The 13,526-nt window shown below is 45.4% G+C and overlaps 1 protein-coding gene across 3 annotated transcripts in view; it reads right to left on the bottom strand.

Annotated features, from left to right (window-relative positions):
* Window positions 1–305: 305 nt before the first annotated feature.
* Window positions 306–13,526, bottom strand: part of LOC6502902 — a 90,031-nt gene continuing 76,810 nt past the window's right edge. For 2 of the 3 annotated variants that reach the window (XM_032455985.2, XM_032455983.2), the window contains 2 exons: window positions 6,238–8,202; window positions 306–3,678 (listed from right to left, as the gene is read on the bottom strand). In XM_032455985.2, the coding sequence (XP_032311876.1) occupies window positions 2,477–3,678; window positions 6,238–7,765 (2,730 nt within the window). In that variant the 5' untranslated portion in view covers window positions 7,766–8,202 and the 3' untranslated portion in view covers window positions 306–2,476. The remainder of the gene's footprint in view (window positions 3,679–6,237; window positions 8,203–13,526) is intronic. The other variant, XM_032455986.2, reaches the window with a different exon arrangement.

Consider the following 13,526-nt stretch of genomic DNA (forward strand, 5'->3'; position numbering starts at 1 on the left):
ATACACAAGGGGTGAGCAAGAACAAATTAAATAAAAAAAAAACCTAAAGTAGTTTATGCTAGGTTTGTATAATACTTTTGCTTATTTCAAACGAAATTTTCAATTTTGGATTGGTTCATTGACCTCAAGCGAGGGTTCGAGGGTCTTTCAGACCCGGGGTCCCAGTGCCAAATGACTCTAGTTTTGGGGCAAGTATGGGCGTAACTCTACACGTCTCTCATATCCATCACTGGCTGCATCACCCCCGATCTCTGCTCTCCGCTCCCTGCTCCATTTCCGATCTCTCAGATTTCTCAGATTTTAAGTTGCATCTTCGCACATGCACTACATAAATTTGTTTAACTTGGCAGTTAGACTACTTAGTGCTTTGGGGCTATACTTTCATTTCATAAAAATATATGCTTGTATGTATACAAAAAGAATCAATTATATTACTGAGCTTTGAATGTGTCTCGACTGTTAGTGCGTCGCATCATCTCCATTTAAAACAAGACCATCATACTAATAAACAAAATCGACTTTGATTCGCAAGTGTTGTACTAATAGAGTGCACAAAAAGTAAACCTATGAACCTAAAATAATTACCTAAAATAAATGCACACAAATGTATATTTTGGAAAAAGTATATGTGTATATTGTAATTGTAAAAAAGTACATGGGAAGCGGGTGTAACCTCATTAAAATGCAGTCCCAGCCGCCGGGTTGCTCGCAGTTATTAGACTCATTATAATTATAAAAAAAACATGGGTAGCACTCGAAAACACTCGACTAAATTAGTTAAAGTAAGGGTTGCTAAGGTGAAGTAAGGTAATGTTACGTTTGGCAAGGTATTGTATGGTAAGGTAAGGTAAGGTCGGGTTAGGCAATGTAAATGTGAGTTGGGTAGGGTTGAATTCTCTACTGGAGCTGGACCTGTCACTATTCCGTGAAAGCTAAGCTAACTAAATTATCCATTATGTACCTTTTCCAGCGAGGGCTGTCATCACTTAACGATAATCCGCTAGGTTTTTGGGATCTTGATTTTTGTATTGTTTGCCTATAATCGTGTATATTCGCATTAGCATGTTTGTATATAGAATGTCGGAGTTAAATGCTCGAAGATGCTGTCCCCATTGCTCTCGTACAACAGGTTGGATATTGAATGCAGGTGAGGAGAGTTTTCAGGGCGAGACCGCTCCTTCTTCCTCCCTTGAAACTCTGCCTCGGTCTTTTTGACGTAACATTAGATGCTTATTAGGTGTAAATTGAATGCATAGATTTACAGACATACACACGCGTATGCAAGGGGTTCATTGTTCTTTTTTTTTAACTATTACAATCTTAATCGAACAGTAGCTCGGCCTCCGCGTCCGCCCATTGGACTACATGTATACATAAAGGTTCAATTCTATCGATCATTCTTGGTTTTAGTTACTAGGCTAACGCACTTATATTCTCGCTTTGCATGTACTTAGAAGTATTGTAAGTTAAGTCCCGGATCATAAAGGGATTTCATTAAAAAAATCGATTAGAGATATAATTGGATGACTTACGCCTATGTATATATGTATGTTTATATATTATATATAGCTTAATTTTTCTAACTGTATGCATTTGTAATTTACAATTTTATAAAAATTTCAACATTTTGAAAAAAATTTAAGTGGGATTTCTTTATCGCTCGATTTGTTTCGTTTGTTATCTCGTTTTTCCGTTAAATAAACTCTCTTTTAATTAAAACACTTCTTTAATATAGTATAATCTTGTATAAGTATGCTCGTTTGTATATATATATATATGTATATATTTAGGTTTATATATTTTTTGTATATGTCTGTTAATATACCATTGCTGCCTTTTGTACCAAAACGAACTAGCCTAAATAAAAAAAAGAATATGGTAGTGGTACATCTGTTAAAATTGGGTTTTTACAATTGGATCTTCGATTCCATCAAATTGGGATTAGATGGTGTGGTGGAAAGGACTCTCGCACCAAAACAGTGTCTTCCGTTCTGTTGGGTTTGTGTCTGTCTGCTGTTGCGCTTCCTGCGGTCAATGGTTGCTTCGCTAGTGGTTCGTTCCATTTTCGCATGTTCATCGATTTAATTACTAAAATCTACATCAGTCGTTTGGCACACAAGTGGCGCGCAGTGGCGCGAATTACGGGGCAGAGCAGAGGCTCCTTCCCGGCTCCGTGTTTACATAGCAGCAACTGCCATTGCAACTCAAACAGAAGCAGAAGCAGACACTGCAACTGCAACTTCAGCTGCTCCTTTTGCCGTCAGCAATATCGCTCCACTGCATTCGATCACCTCCCGCCTAGGGGCTTGACTTTCCTTTGTGTTATTGCTTCGTGTTACTTCTATCACTGTTGCTATTGCAGCTGGTATTGCTATTTCTGTTGCTGATGTTGTTGCTATTGCTGCTAGTGATGCCAATCCCATTGTGGCTCGGGGCATCTGCAGCCGGATGTGGAAGCTTGCTCGCCGGTGCCAAACTAAACCTCGGTTCCGTCCTCGCCCTCATCGTCAAACAGCTGGCTAGTGCTGCCCAGGCCGCTGCGGGTCGTCGTCACGGACATCTTCTTCTTGGGCTTTGGCGGTGGGCGCGGCGGAATCTTGACGACTTTCGGAGAGTCGCCGCCTCCGTGGCAGATGGGCGAGCTGCACCCCCGGGTCGGAGAGAAGGAAGACGACTGCCCTAGGCCGGCGCCACTGATGTTTGATCCGGGCAGTATCGTAATGCCGTGCTGCCTTCCACCGTACAGCGGCTCCACGTCCGAGGCGTACTTGTGATGTTGCTGTTTCTGCTGCTGGATTAGCTCGTGAATGGGCTCGTATATCTTACTGGTGTTGCCCGCCGAGGCCACCGAAGACATACTGGGCGTGGCCGGCAGAGGACGATCGCGCATCGAGTACTGTTGTTGCCCGCCCTGGCTGACCTGCCCGCCAGACACTTTGGACAAGTTGAGCGTCGAGTTGCCGCCGGCGGTGGTGCGGAGTCCCAGGTTGTCATAGACTGGCTCCGTCTGCAGCTCCGCGGTGGTGGCCGTGCCGGTCTCGCTGGGATTCGGCGACGTTGGACTTTGGAAGTCGCTCAACTGGCCAACAGTGTGGCTGGCGGCTCCTGATGTGCTAGGCGCCCAACTGGGCGCGCGCGGCTTGCGCGGAATAGTCATGTAGCCCTGCTTCATCACCACGGTCGAGGCAGGGCTGTAGACGACGGGAGCGGGCAGGAAAGGCGAGGTCGCTGCCATCGGGTGCTGCTGCTGTTGCTGTTGCTGCTGGAGCTGTTGTTGGAGGTTCTGTTGCTGCTGCTGCTGCAGGCGACTGCTGTTGGCGGTGGCGATTAGCGCCAGGTTGCGTGACTTTGGGTGCTGCAGCGTCATGAAGCCGTTGTAGGGGCCGTGTCCTGCCATCGTGGTGGTGCCGTAGATGCCGTGCGGCGTCATGTGTGTGTAGACCGGGCTGGTAACGGATGGTGGGGATCGGATGCCGTAGATCACCTGGTCGAGGATGTTCGACTGCGAGGACTGCATGGAAGGCGAGGTAGGCGGAACGCGAGCGGGGAATGCCAGCAGGTCCGGCGGCAGGCTGTTTCCGTAGGCGTCGTCCACGTAGGTGTGCCGCGTCCGGGGCGTGGCCGTTGTGTCCGAGAGAGCTACCGAGTGGGTTTCATCGTCTGGCATGAGATTGGCTACTGGAAAACAGGAATTGCGTTAATAATGCTAATTTATCAAATAAATCTACAGAGTATTAGGTTCTAAGAGGTGTATTGACAAATCAATGAATACTTTTTGAATTGTTATTTGAAACACATATTGAATAGTTTAGAACCTCCAATAACTAAAATATTTTACTAGGATTATGCTTTACATTTTTCACTAAAATAACTTATATGAATTAGTTTTAAATGCCTAATAATATCTGTTAATGACCAATCCCAACAATAATAATCCGTCTTATGTTTTGGATTTCCTTATCGAACAGTTTGAACCGTTTTTAGTGATGACCAGTTGGTACTGTCGATGATCATCTCTCTGAATTTCCGACAGCCAGTTTAGAAGCTTCAGCCATGTCGCCTGGGAGCTGGCACATGTCGCCTTTGTTTTGCCAATACCAATCCCAATACCAATTTCAATCCCAGTCCCAATCACATCCTCGTAGCCCCACCACGCCTGATACTCAAACCCAAACCCAAACCCAATCCGAAACCAAAAGCCAAGAGCAACACACCAACAGCATTAGCGATACGAGCAAAGTGCATCAATTGCATTCAATTGGCTTTGCAATTGTCATCGCAATTCAATTGCCAACTGACAATCGACAATTGGAAATTTAAAACAAACATCCGCTGACCCGACGGCTAAGCCGGGACTGTCGCGTTTGGCCTGCTCTTTTGGGGCAGGGCTGAAAGGGACCAGACCCGGGCCCGGGCCCAGGCAGGAGCTGAAAGGACCTCGCCGAGCTGCCTAATGCTGCGGAAATACTAAGTGTGTTGACGTTGGCATTGGCAATTTCAATGGCGTTAGCGTTGGCAGCGCTGGATGGCGGCCTTCATGTTTGACAAATAGACGGAGCGTGTGTTAACAGCGCGTCGCATCCTTTGGTGCCCGACCACCTCTGGGGCGACACATGCAATGAGTTATGGCCCGTTCATAATTTCCAGCAGATGTAACCGGCTTTGTCGGGACTCGTAATCAAATGCATTCTACTCGGTTGGGTTGCAACTCAAATTTTTGCTTCAACAGCATCACCAAATTAATGACCAAGCCGTGCGTTTCACTGGTCCTCAGTGTTTCCTCCTTTGATATTTTTGCTTTTCGTGTAACCAATTTCGTGAAACGGAGTCTCTCTAGGAGTGAAGTTGGTTGAGCGACGATTTCGGTTAATTAATTTATTTTGGTTGGAGTGCGACCAGATCAATAAACGGACGGATGTGCGGACACCTTAGTTCTCTGGGGTATCTTCCTCTTAACTTATTATTAGTGAGGTTATTTCCTGACAAAAATTATTATTAATTTTTTATCAATATTTAAGCTACTTTCAGCTGATATTTGTATGTACACATAAGGGCAATTCTCTAATGTGAAACGCTCCATTCGCACGCACTTCAACTGAAAAATTAGGAGCCAGGAGCTTTTTTATTTTGACAAAAGGTGAATTTTATAGCTCTTTCATTGGTTCAAATATATTGTTTTCAAGATATTCAAAAAAAGCTAAACAAACACAGATTTTAGCGAAACATGATAAACGATTTTTGTGAAATCATTTTTAAAATTATTTAAAGTTCTTTATATTTTTTTCGCTTACTTCATATAATGTAGTTTTTTTCAAATTAAATTTTCGATGTCGCACGCGATGAAACTTTTTGTTTGTAAATGTCGCACGCGACTGTAAAAGAATGGAAAATTCCTATAATAAGTTCGCCGAAGTTAATAAACATATGGGTTCTTTAACATTTATTTTATATTTATCAAATATCAATCAATATTTAAATGTCCAATATCTGTGTATAATGACTCTATTTGCAAAAAAAAAGGTATAAATTACAATGAAATATTTCATAAAATATTATGATTGATTGAACTGTATGTTATTAGGTAAATTTAATAGATTCTTTATACAATGTAAAAAAAAAACATACTTTCATTGACTTTGACTTTTTTGGTAGCAGTTGATTTTTCTGAATTACCTATAAATTATAGTACATATAGAATAGCAATAGTACTTTACAATTTAAATATTATTTAAAATAAAACTATTCACTTTCAAGCCTCACTTTTGAAAAATAAATTTGTTAATATTTTCATATTCATATGTATTCAACATATTCAACATATTTCTACATGTATTCAATGTGCATTGCACATCCGACCTACATAGTTCGTAAAATCGACAAACTCTTATCTGTTATATTTTATCTTATCTGGCAGAGTTTAACCTAAATAGAATCGACCATAGGGGAGACACTTTTATCACTAGCGCGATAAATGCTTCTTGTAAAAAACTAATCAAAGCTAAATATTATGTTACTCCCTGAATTGCTATACACTTTTTTAGTTATCAGTAGAAAAAACCCTCTAAAAACGTTAGAGCGAAAGGTAATCTTGGGTTGTAATCAGGATCACCTGAATTCCGTTTCTCTATGCCCTGCACTAATACAAAATGTCCATCGCATTGTTAGGAATAATTTAATAAACTTAGGTGTATGACTTAAAGAATTATAATTTGAATAGTAATTATTAAGGTCACTCACCGTAGGCCGTTTCGTCGAGTAGTGTCTTCTTGATCTCGTGTCCATCATCGCCGCCGTCGATGCTCTCCATGTCCGTGCGCCGCGGCGGCTTCTCAACCGGATTGACCTCGTTGAGGAGGCTCTTCTGCATTTCCATGATGACGGAGCCCTCGAGCATGGAGCCGTTGTGGGTCTTATCGAGCTTTGCGGAGATTAGGCCGTCGCCGCTCATGATGGTGGTGTCCTTTTGGTAGGTCTTGATCTTCCGACAATACCAGAAGAGAGTTAGGACTACGACGATCAGCAGCAGGAGAACAGTGGTGGTGATCAGACAGATGATTAGGAAGACGTTTGTCTGGGGATCGTTGGTCGGCGCCCCTATGGCCCCACCGAGGCCCATTCCCAGGCGGCCCATGCCGTCGGAGTCGGGCCCGGCGCCCACGTAGTCGCCGCTGACGAGGAGCTGAAACTCGGCCTCAGCTCGCCCGCCCCTGTTCTCTGCCACACAGGTGTAGGCGCCCTTATCGGAGGGACGAACGCCGAAGATGCGCAGCTCTGAAGTGGTCGCCTGGGAGGGCTGCTCCACGGAGGTGAGGACACGCACACGGCCGTCGTGGTGCAGCGGACGCTTGTTGTACACCCAGGTGATGTTCGGGCGCGGGCTGCCCACAATGCGACAAGGCAGGGTGATGTTGTCGTGATTTGCCTCAATGAAGGAGCGTACAGAGCCCAGGATACGCGGCCGGCAGGCAAAGTTTTCAGACGGCACCTCGCTCCATAGCTTGCCCCGCAGTTGCGGCGGCTCCTGGCAGTCGGTGGGCGGCGTGTATAACCGCTTGCTGATGGCGTAGTCCCGGAACTCCTGAAGCTCGCAGCTACAGTTCCAGGCATTGCCCTGCAGCGACAGATGGTTCAGCTTCTGGAGGTCCTTGAACGTGTCCTTGTGCAAATGGGTGAGCCGATTCTGCTCCAAGGAGATGGCGCTGAGGGCCACCGTGCCGGCGAAGACGTGCAGCTGCACTTGGTGCAGCCTGTTGTTGCGGAACTCAATGCGCGAGAGGAAGCTCAGGTTGACGAAGAGGTTGTTGGGCAGAACCTCGATCTCGTTGTAGTTGATGATTACGTTACGCAGCTTCTCGAGGCCCGTGAAGGTGCCCGGGCGCAGCTCGCGAATGTTGTTGTAGGACATGTCCAGCTCAATGAGGATTTGCAAGCCCTTGAAGGCGTCGCGATGCACCTCCTGGATGGTGCAGTTGCGCAGAAACAGCTTGTGGACGTGCGGAAGTCCGGCAAGCAGGAACTCCTCGCGCCTCAGCTCTGCAATCTGGTTGTAGGCAAAGTCTACAACCTGCATCTCGTTGCTGAGCTCCTGCGGTATTTTAGTCAGCGCCTTGTTCCTGCAGTCGGCGCTCTTCTTCCCCGAGTTCCAGTGGCAGTGGCACGGGCTGCAGTTCTGCATCCAGTCGATCCCAGTGGTCATTTGGGCCAGATGCATCACCATCGCCGCCACGAGCACCGCCCACCGCACTGTGAGCTGTGTGTTGGCCATCTTCGGGCCGAGACTCCGTTGCGGGTTTCTAATCCTGGGCACGTGCCCGTCCTTATGGTGGACTGAAGAGAGCAGACCGCGTTAATCTCGCTCTGTCCGCAATTCTTTGTTCGCAGTCTGCTGCTCTGACCCTTAACCCCTGACCACGATTGCGGTGTGTTTACTCGCGTCGCTGCGTGTCACGTATTTTTCCGCCCTTGTCACCCTCTGCGGGTTAATCCTTCTGGCGCGTTGTTAATTTTTGTTCCAGCACCTTTTCGCTTCCCAATCCTTTTCGCCTTCTTCCGCTTTCCTGTTTTCCGCTCCCGCTATCTCGCGCCGGGGGAGTTCGTGGGTGCGTGGCGAGTGGGTGTGCGCGACAGGCCAGACCGTGATTAATTAATATCCCGGCGGACGTCGTTGAGCTCTAACCTCGCAATTAGCAGTGCAGTTTCCACCTGAAAGGAATGCGCAACAATGCGGACAGTGGTCGATTAATAATTATAATGAGTAGCGACAAAGGGGGCGGCTATCAGTGGGACAAGGATGCGTGGGGGCTGCCAACTGAGCGGAAGGTGAGAAAGGTCAAAGGGTTGCTTTGATTGGCAAAAGTTTGTTGTGTGCCATCAATGGGTTTGGGTAATTAGCGGAGTCATCTGTATCGAACTTTGCAGTTACGCTGACTGCTGCCTGCTGCGTAACGGGGAGCAACGTAACGCGGACCTAAGAGGATTATTTTTCGGCGAATAGCGACGAACTGGCTTTGTTACGGAGTGCCCTGGTTGGCTAGCCCTGTCACATTCCTGACTTATATTTAATTGCCTGCTCTTAATTAAATTAAATCGCTGAACGAGAATAACTTTATTTTGCTAAATGGCAGGCCGCCTATTCGAGCTAGTTAAGCCCTCCGATGCACAGTTTCCATAAAGAACAAACGAAATTATTGCGATTACTCAATTAATTTGCATTCAATTATAAGATCGAACTCAAAACGGCTGCTGTTTTAATGAAGCCAATGAACCGAAGGTTGTTTTTATTAATTAAAACGGCATTTGATCCGCATATTCATTTTTATTTATGAATTACTATGGGCCATCGGTATTTATATTTGTATGGTGGAACAGATTTCTCTTGGTCAATCAGAGATTGTGGCTGAAACGTCATCCCCCGGCGGCAGGTGGCTGGTGGCGAGGCCCCCTGGAGTAGGAGCATCGTGTAGCCTAGAGTTTTCAGTGGCAGATTGTAAGTGCGCCCAAAGCGGTAATTTCGCAGGGGAGAGCTTCGAAAAAGCGAAACAGGACGCTACCTGGAGGCCCAAGAAAGATGTCAAGCGAACGGCAAACATGACGCAGCCACCGAGCCGCTGGAGGAGGAAGTAAACGAGCAGGGACTGATAAGGGGACGACAAAGGCAGAAACAAAGCGAAACTGGTGGACCAAATTCGGCTGCATCCTTCGAGTTGACTTAATCTCTTTGGTCCTGTTTTGTCCTTCTCGTCCTCCCTCCTCCCTACTCTCCGGCTCTGCGACTCTTCAGGTGGCAGTCGCAGCGACGACTTGATTAATGAAAATGTTGTTAAACTGTGACAGTTTGCGGCTTCTAACTGACTTGCGACAGTGCCGCCACGCCCACCCGCTGCGATGGGTAAGCCATCAAGCTGAATGGGTGGGGCGGCGGCGGAAACGGCGGCTGCGATGTTGAAGGAGAGACCCAAAGCGGACGTGCAGAAGCTTTTCTTTTAAGCAAGTGCAAACAAGACAACATTTCTGAGAGTGAAGGACCGCCTTTTTAGCATTGAGCTGGGTTCGGCTTTAATTAAGCGCCATTTCTGACGTCAACACATTTTCCGGCCCTAGCCATAACGAAAGCCCAACCATCCAACCAGCCCAGACCTCTCGCTCCGGCCGCGCCCTTGCCCCTGGGCACCAGCCCAGCCGATGTTTGTCCCACATTGGATAGGCACTGCAGCAAGGAGGCCACCGCAACAGTAACTTCTGAAACAAGCCAATTACCAGCGTAAAACTCAGCCAACAATGAATTATTTAGGAATTAATAGCGATTGCGGAACCGCAACAGCAGAAGCATTCAACTAACACCGAATCATAGGTACTCTTGCCGTTGCAAAAAGCTCACTTTAAACATGGGTACTCTAATCACTCTCAATTTTGTTAAACTCATAACTCTTAGTTGCTTATAAAGAAAAAAATATTTTGGTGATGGATGCAGTTTGAAAAATGTACAGATAAAAAATAAATAGACAGGATAACTCTTAGTTCAGGATAATAAACACACTGGATAACTCTTAGCTTGGGGCTTCTACTTAGGTGTAACATACATACATATCTGAAGCAAACCTCCAGGCACTTGTACTAACCTAATGACTGAACTAATAAGGGGCCTGAAAGGACTACCTTTATATTTTATAGATAACCGAGCTTGAGAAACATCACTTCCGCGACACTTCCTGAGAGAAGTGAGTCCAATCGAATTCAGCCCAATCGTTCCAAGTATTCACTTTGTTAGCCTCCAAAGATATAACCTTCAAAGTAAGCCCCATATTAAGTCGACACATACACGAGCGTGCATACGTAAACATATTTGTAGTGGGAATGGATTAATTGTATTTTATACAAACAAGTCCGTAGCTCTCGTGTAAACACCGCTTATTTAAAACGAGGCTTTTTGTGTGACGAAATGTCGGCTTTTTGTTTCTTGCCAGTTGTAATAAAAAACGTACTTTTTTCCCGCATGGTAACAAGGGTACTCGAAACATTAATATGTTGCAACACACGCACCAACATACACATCGTACATTTGTAGTATGTATGTACGTATACATGCTTTTTTTAACTGCCGAACTGCTGTAGCTGTTCAACGCTCCGGATTTCTTAAAATCGCTCGTTCGCTGCGGTCTGATCCAGCGATCTCTTTCCATCCAGCGATAATGTGTGGTATCGTATCGTATGCCAGCGGCCTGTAATCCAATCCCACCTAATTTGCACACCCTGACCGAAAATAGATAGACATGATGGATGGGGGTTTGTGGGCGTGGCAGGGCGGGGCGTGGCGTGGCGTAGCGGCCCAGGAAGCTCGTCTATCCGGTTTCCCGCGGACTGTTTTCGAGTGGGGAATCTCGCGGGTGGCGCGAATGGCGAGGGCCAGAGACGACGCGAGAGGCCAATGCTGTTTCGCTCGTACGGACAGACCAGACGAATAGCGGTACTTTGAGCCAGTGTGTGTTGTTTTTGCTCCACTTTGTTTGCGCACAGTTTCGTGATTGTTTTTGTTGTCGCTGCTGCTGCTGCTGCCGAATGTGTCAGCGGTTTTTGTTCGGAGAGAAAAAACCTCAAAACAAATTAAATATGCAAATAAAAGAAAAACGCTGCAATTTTGCGCTTTGTTAAATATTTGCTCAATGGGTTTTCGTTAGTTGTTCGTTGTTACCCGTTTGTTGCTTTCGTTTGTTGTTGCTCGGCTTTCACAAAGGCTGCTGAGGGCTGCTGAGGGATGGGGGCAAGCGGAGCTGGGGGCCTGAGGTTGAGGTTGAGCTTGGAGGACCGAGGTTCGGGGCTGGGGGTTCTTGGGTCTGATGAGGACGAGCTTAGCACGGCAAGATCCGCGACAAAGTTGGATTACCACCTCAAACTTTCTAATGTGCAATCAATAACTATCTGCTCTGACCTTTAGGCGACTTTGGCGGTCGCCGACTGGCACCCGACCATTAGGGTGGACTAGTGCCCGGGCTGTGTTTAAAGACTGCCTCGAAAATGGCCCATGCGGCACATAAACTCATACGTACAACGCGATCGATACCTCGCCTTCCTTTCCGTTCCTTTATTTTTCTGTTATTAGTGAGAACTAAACCAGTTATACTCTGACCTTTCAAGCACAGGTACTTTCCTGGCTTTTGAATAATTCGACAACTACTTCGACAAGTCCGTAGAAGAATACTCACTGTACAAATAGGGTCCGCCCTAATGCGCACAAAAATAGTTCGCACAACACATACCTATGTGTGTGTGTGCATGTGAAACATTTTCGCTTCAGAGTTTTGCGAGTGGAAAGTTTGCCGACAATCCTTGCTTTCCAGCTGTCCGCAAATTAGAATTTCAGGTAATTTCAGCAGCGGTGGGCAATAATGAATTGGTGGCTTCGGTCAATAAATGAAATTCCTGCACTCTGGCCCCATAAGCGAGCAGGCTGGCATACTCATCGTCTCTGTCTCGGATGCAATGTGTAGCAGTGTTTCTAATCTGGAAATAGCAACAGGAGCTAACGAACTAAAAACCAGACACCCGTTCCTGGGAACTTTAAGTAAACGAGCGAGTTTTGAAAAGTTTAAATCAGTTTGGAACATTTTTAGTCTCTTGATTATGTGAAAAGCTGGAAAAAGAGTCTTTGTTTTTCTAATTTAGACCGTGTGTCAAAAACGACCAAGGGGATAAGACTGTCGTGCAACTAGAAGACTTAAGCCTCCACTTAAAACACCAAAAAATTTGGCAGGTGCTTTGTCGTCGGGGAGTTTGTCACAATTTTAACAGAAGGTTTAGTTCAAGGGACACCTTAAAACACAAATAGACTGTATATTTTTTTCAATTAGCAACCAAAAATACTGCATTTTCGGCATTAGAGTGGGGGAATAAATACATTTTCATGACAGTTTAATGTTTTATTCCATCAACTGTGCAATCTGCACACTTGACACAATCCATCTAAATTGTTTGTCGTAGAAGTGATATCGAATAAGTCGCCTATTCGATACCCTGTACAATACAACTTCAAACGGGGAAAATTATTAACATTAAATTTTGATGGTATTCTTACATATTTTGAATTTTGGGGAAATGTCATATAAATGAAAAAAGGTATTATAAGTCACAAAACTGTTGTTAAAGAAGGAAACAATTTGTAATTTTATAATGTCGAACAAAAATAAACTTTTAAAATTGAGGTTTTGATGCATTCTTCTCTGTGTTTCCCGGATATCGTTGCATGAAATATACATACATATGTATGCACAAACACAATATGCCCGCTCTGTAGTACAGGACTACTGGGAATGAAAAGTTGCTTTTAGAGCCACAGCTTGATGCAAACAAAGCCTTCAAATAATTAGACAAAAATGTGCTGAAATCTTGGTTCTTGGTGTTCGTAAGTTCTTGGTGAGCCACTCATCAAAGCTCAGCTCCTAGCCACATTGAAATTAAATGTGCAGTCTACTTGGATATATTCCAGCCTCTTGGAACAGAACGAACTCTTGCAAATAGCTTCAAGTTTAAACGCATAAACTCGGCGAGTAAATTAACTTTTCGACGGCAGAGGAGAGATCTTCCGCCAGTCAGATAAGAATTCGCGTGAAATTTAACTCGCCCGGTACTCGGTGCATGGTAACGTGTCTGAGCTCAACCCTTTACAAAAATAAATAGGAAAAGCGGGGGCTCCCACGAATCCCACCAACGGGGAAAGTTTCTGAGCGAAAACGATGAGCGAAAGCGGCTTTCTGGGGGGAGGGGCTGATCCGATCCGAGTGGGCGGGCTGGACATAATTTGCATTCGACCTCAGCTCAGTAAGCCCCATTCAGTTTGGGCTTAACATAAGTATAAATTATGCAGTCAGCCAAGCCAGACTTCTCCCGAGTGCATTGCCAACATTTGTTCCTCATTTCAATTTCCTGCCGAAAATAGGTTTGGCTAGTGGAGTCAATCTTCGCATAGCTCGGATTAGGCAGATTTAATGAATTAGCAAAGGAATTTGCTTGAACAATTGTAAGCTATTCAAAAT

This window comes from Drosophila ananassae, chromosome XL (assembly GCF_017639315.1).
Source record: "Drosophila ananassae strain 14024-0371.13 chromosome XL, ASM1763931v2, whole genome shotgun sequence".
NCBI lineage: Eukaryota > Metazoa > Arthropoda > Insecta > Diptera > Drosophilidae > Drosophila > Drosophila ananassae.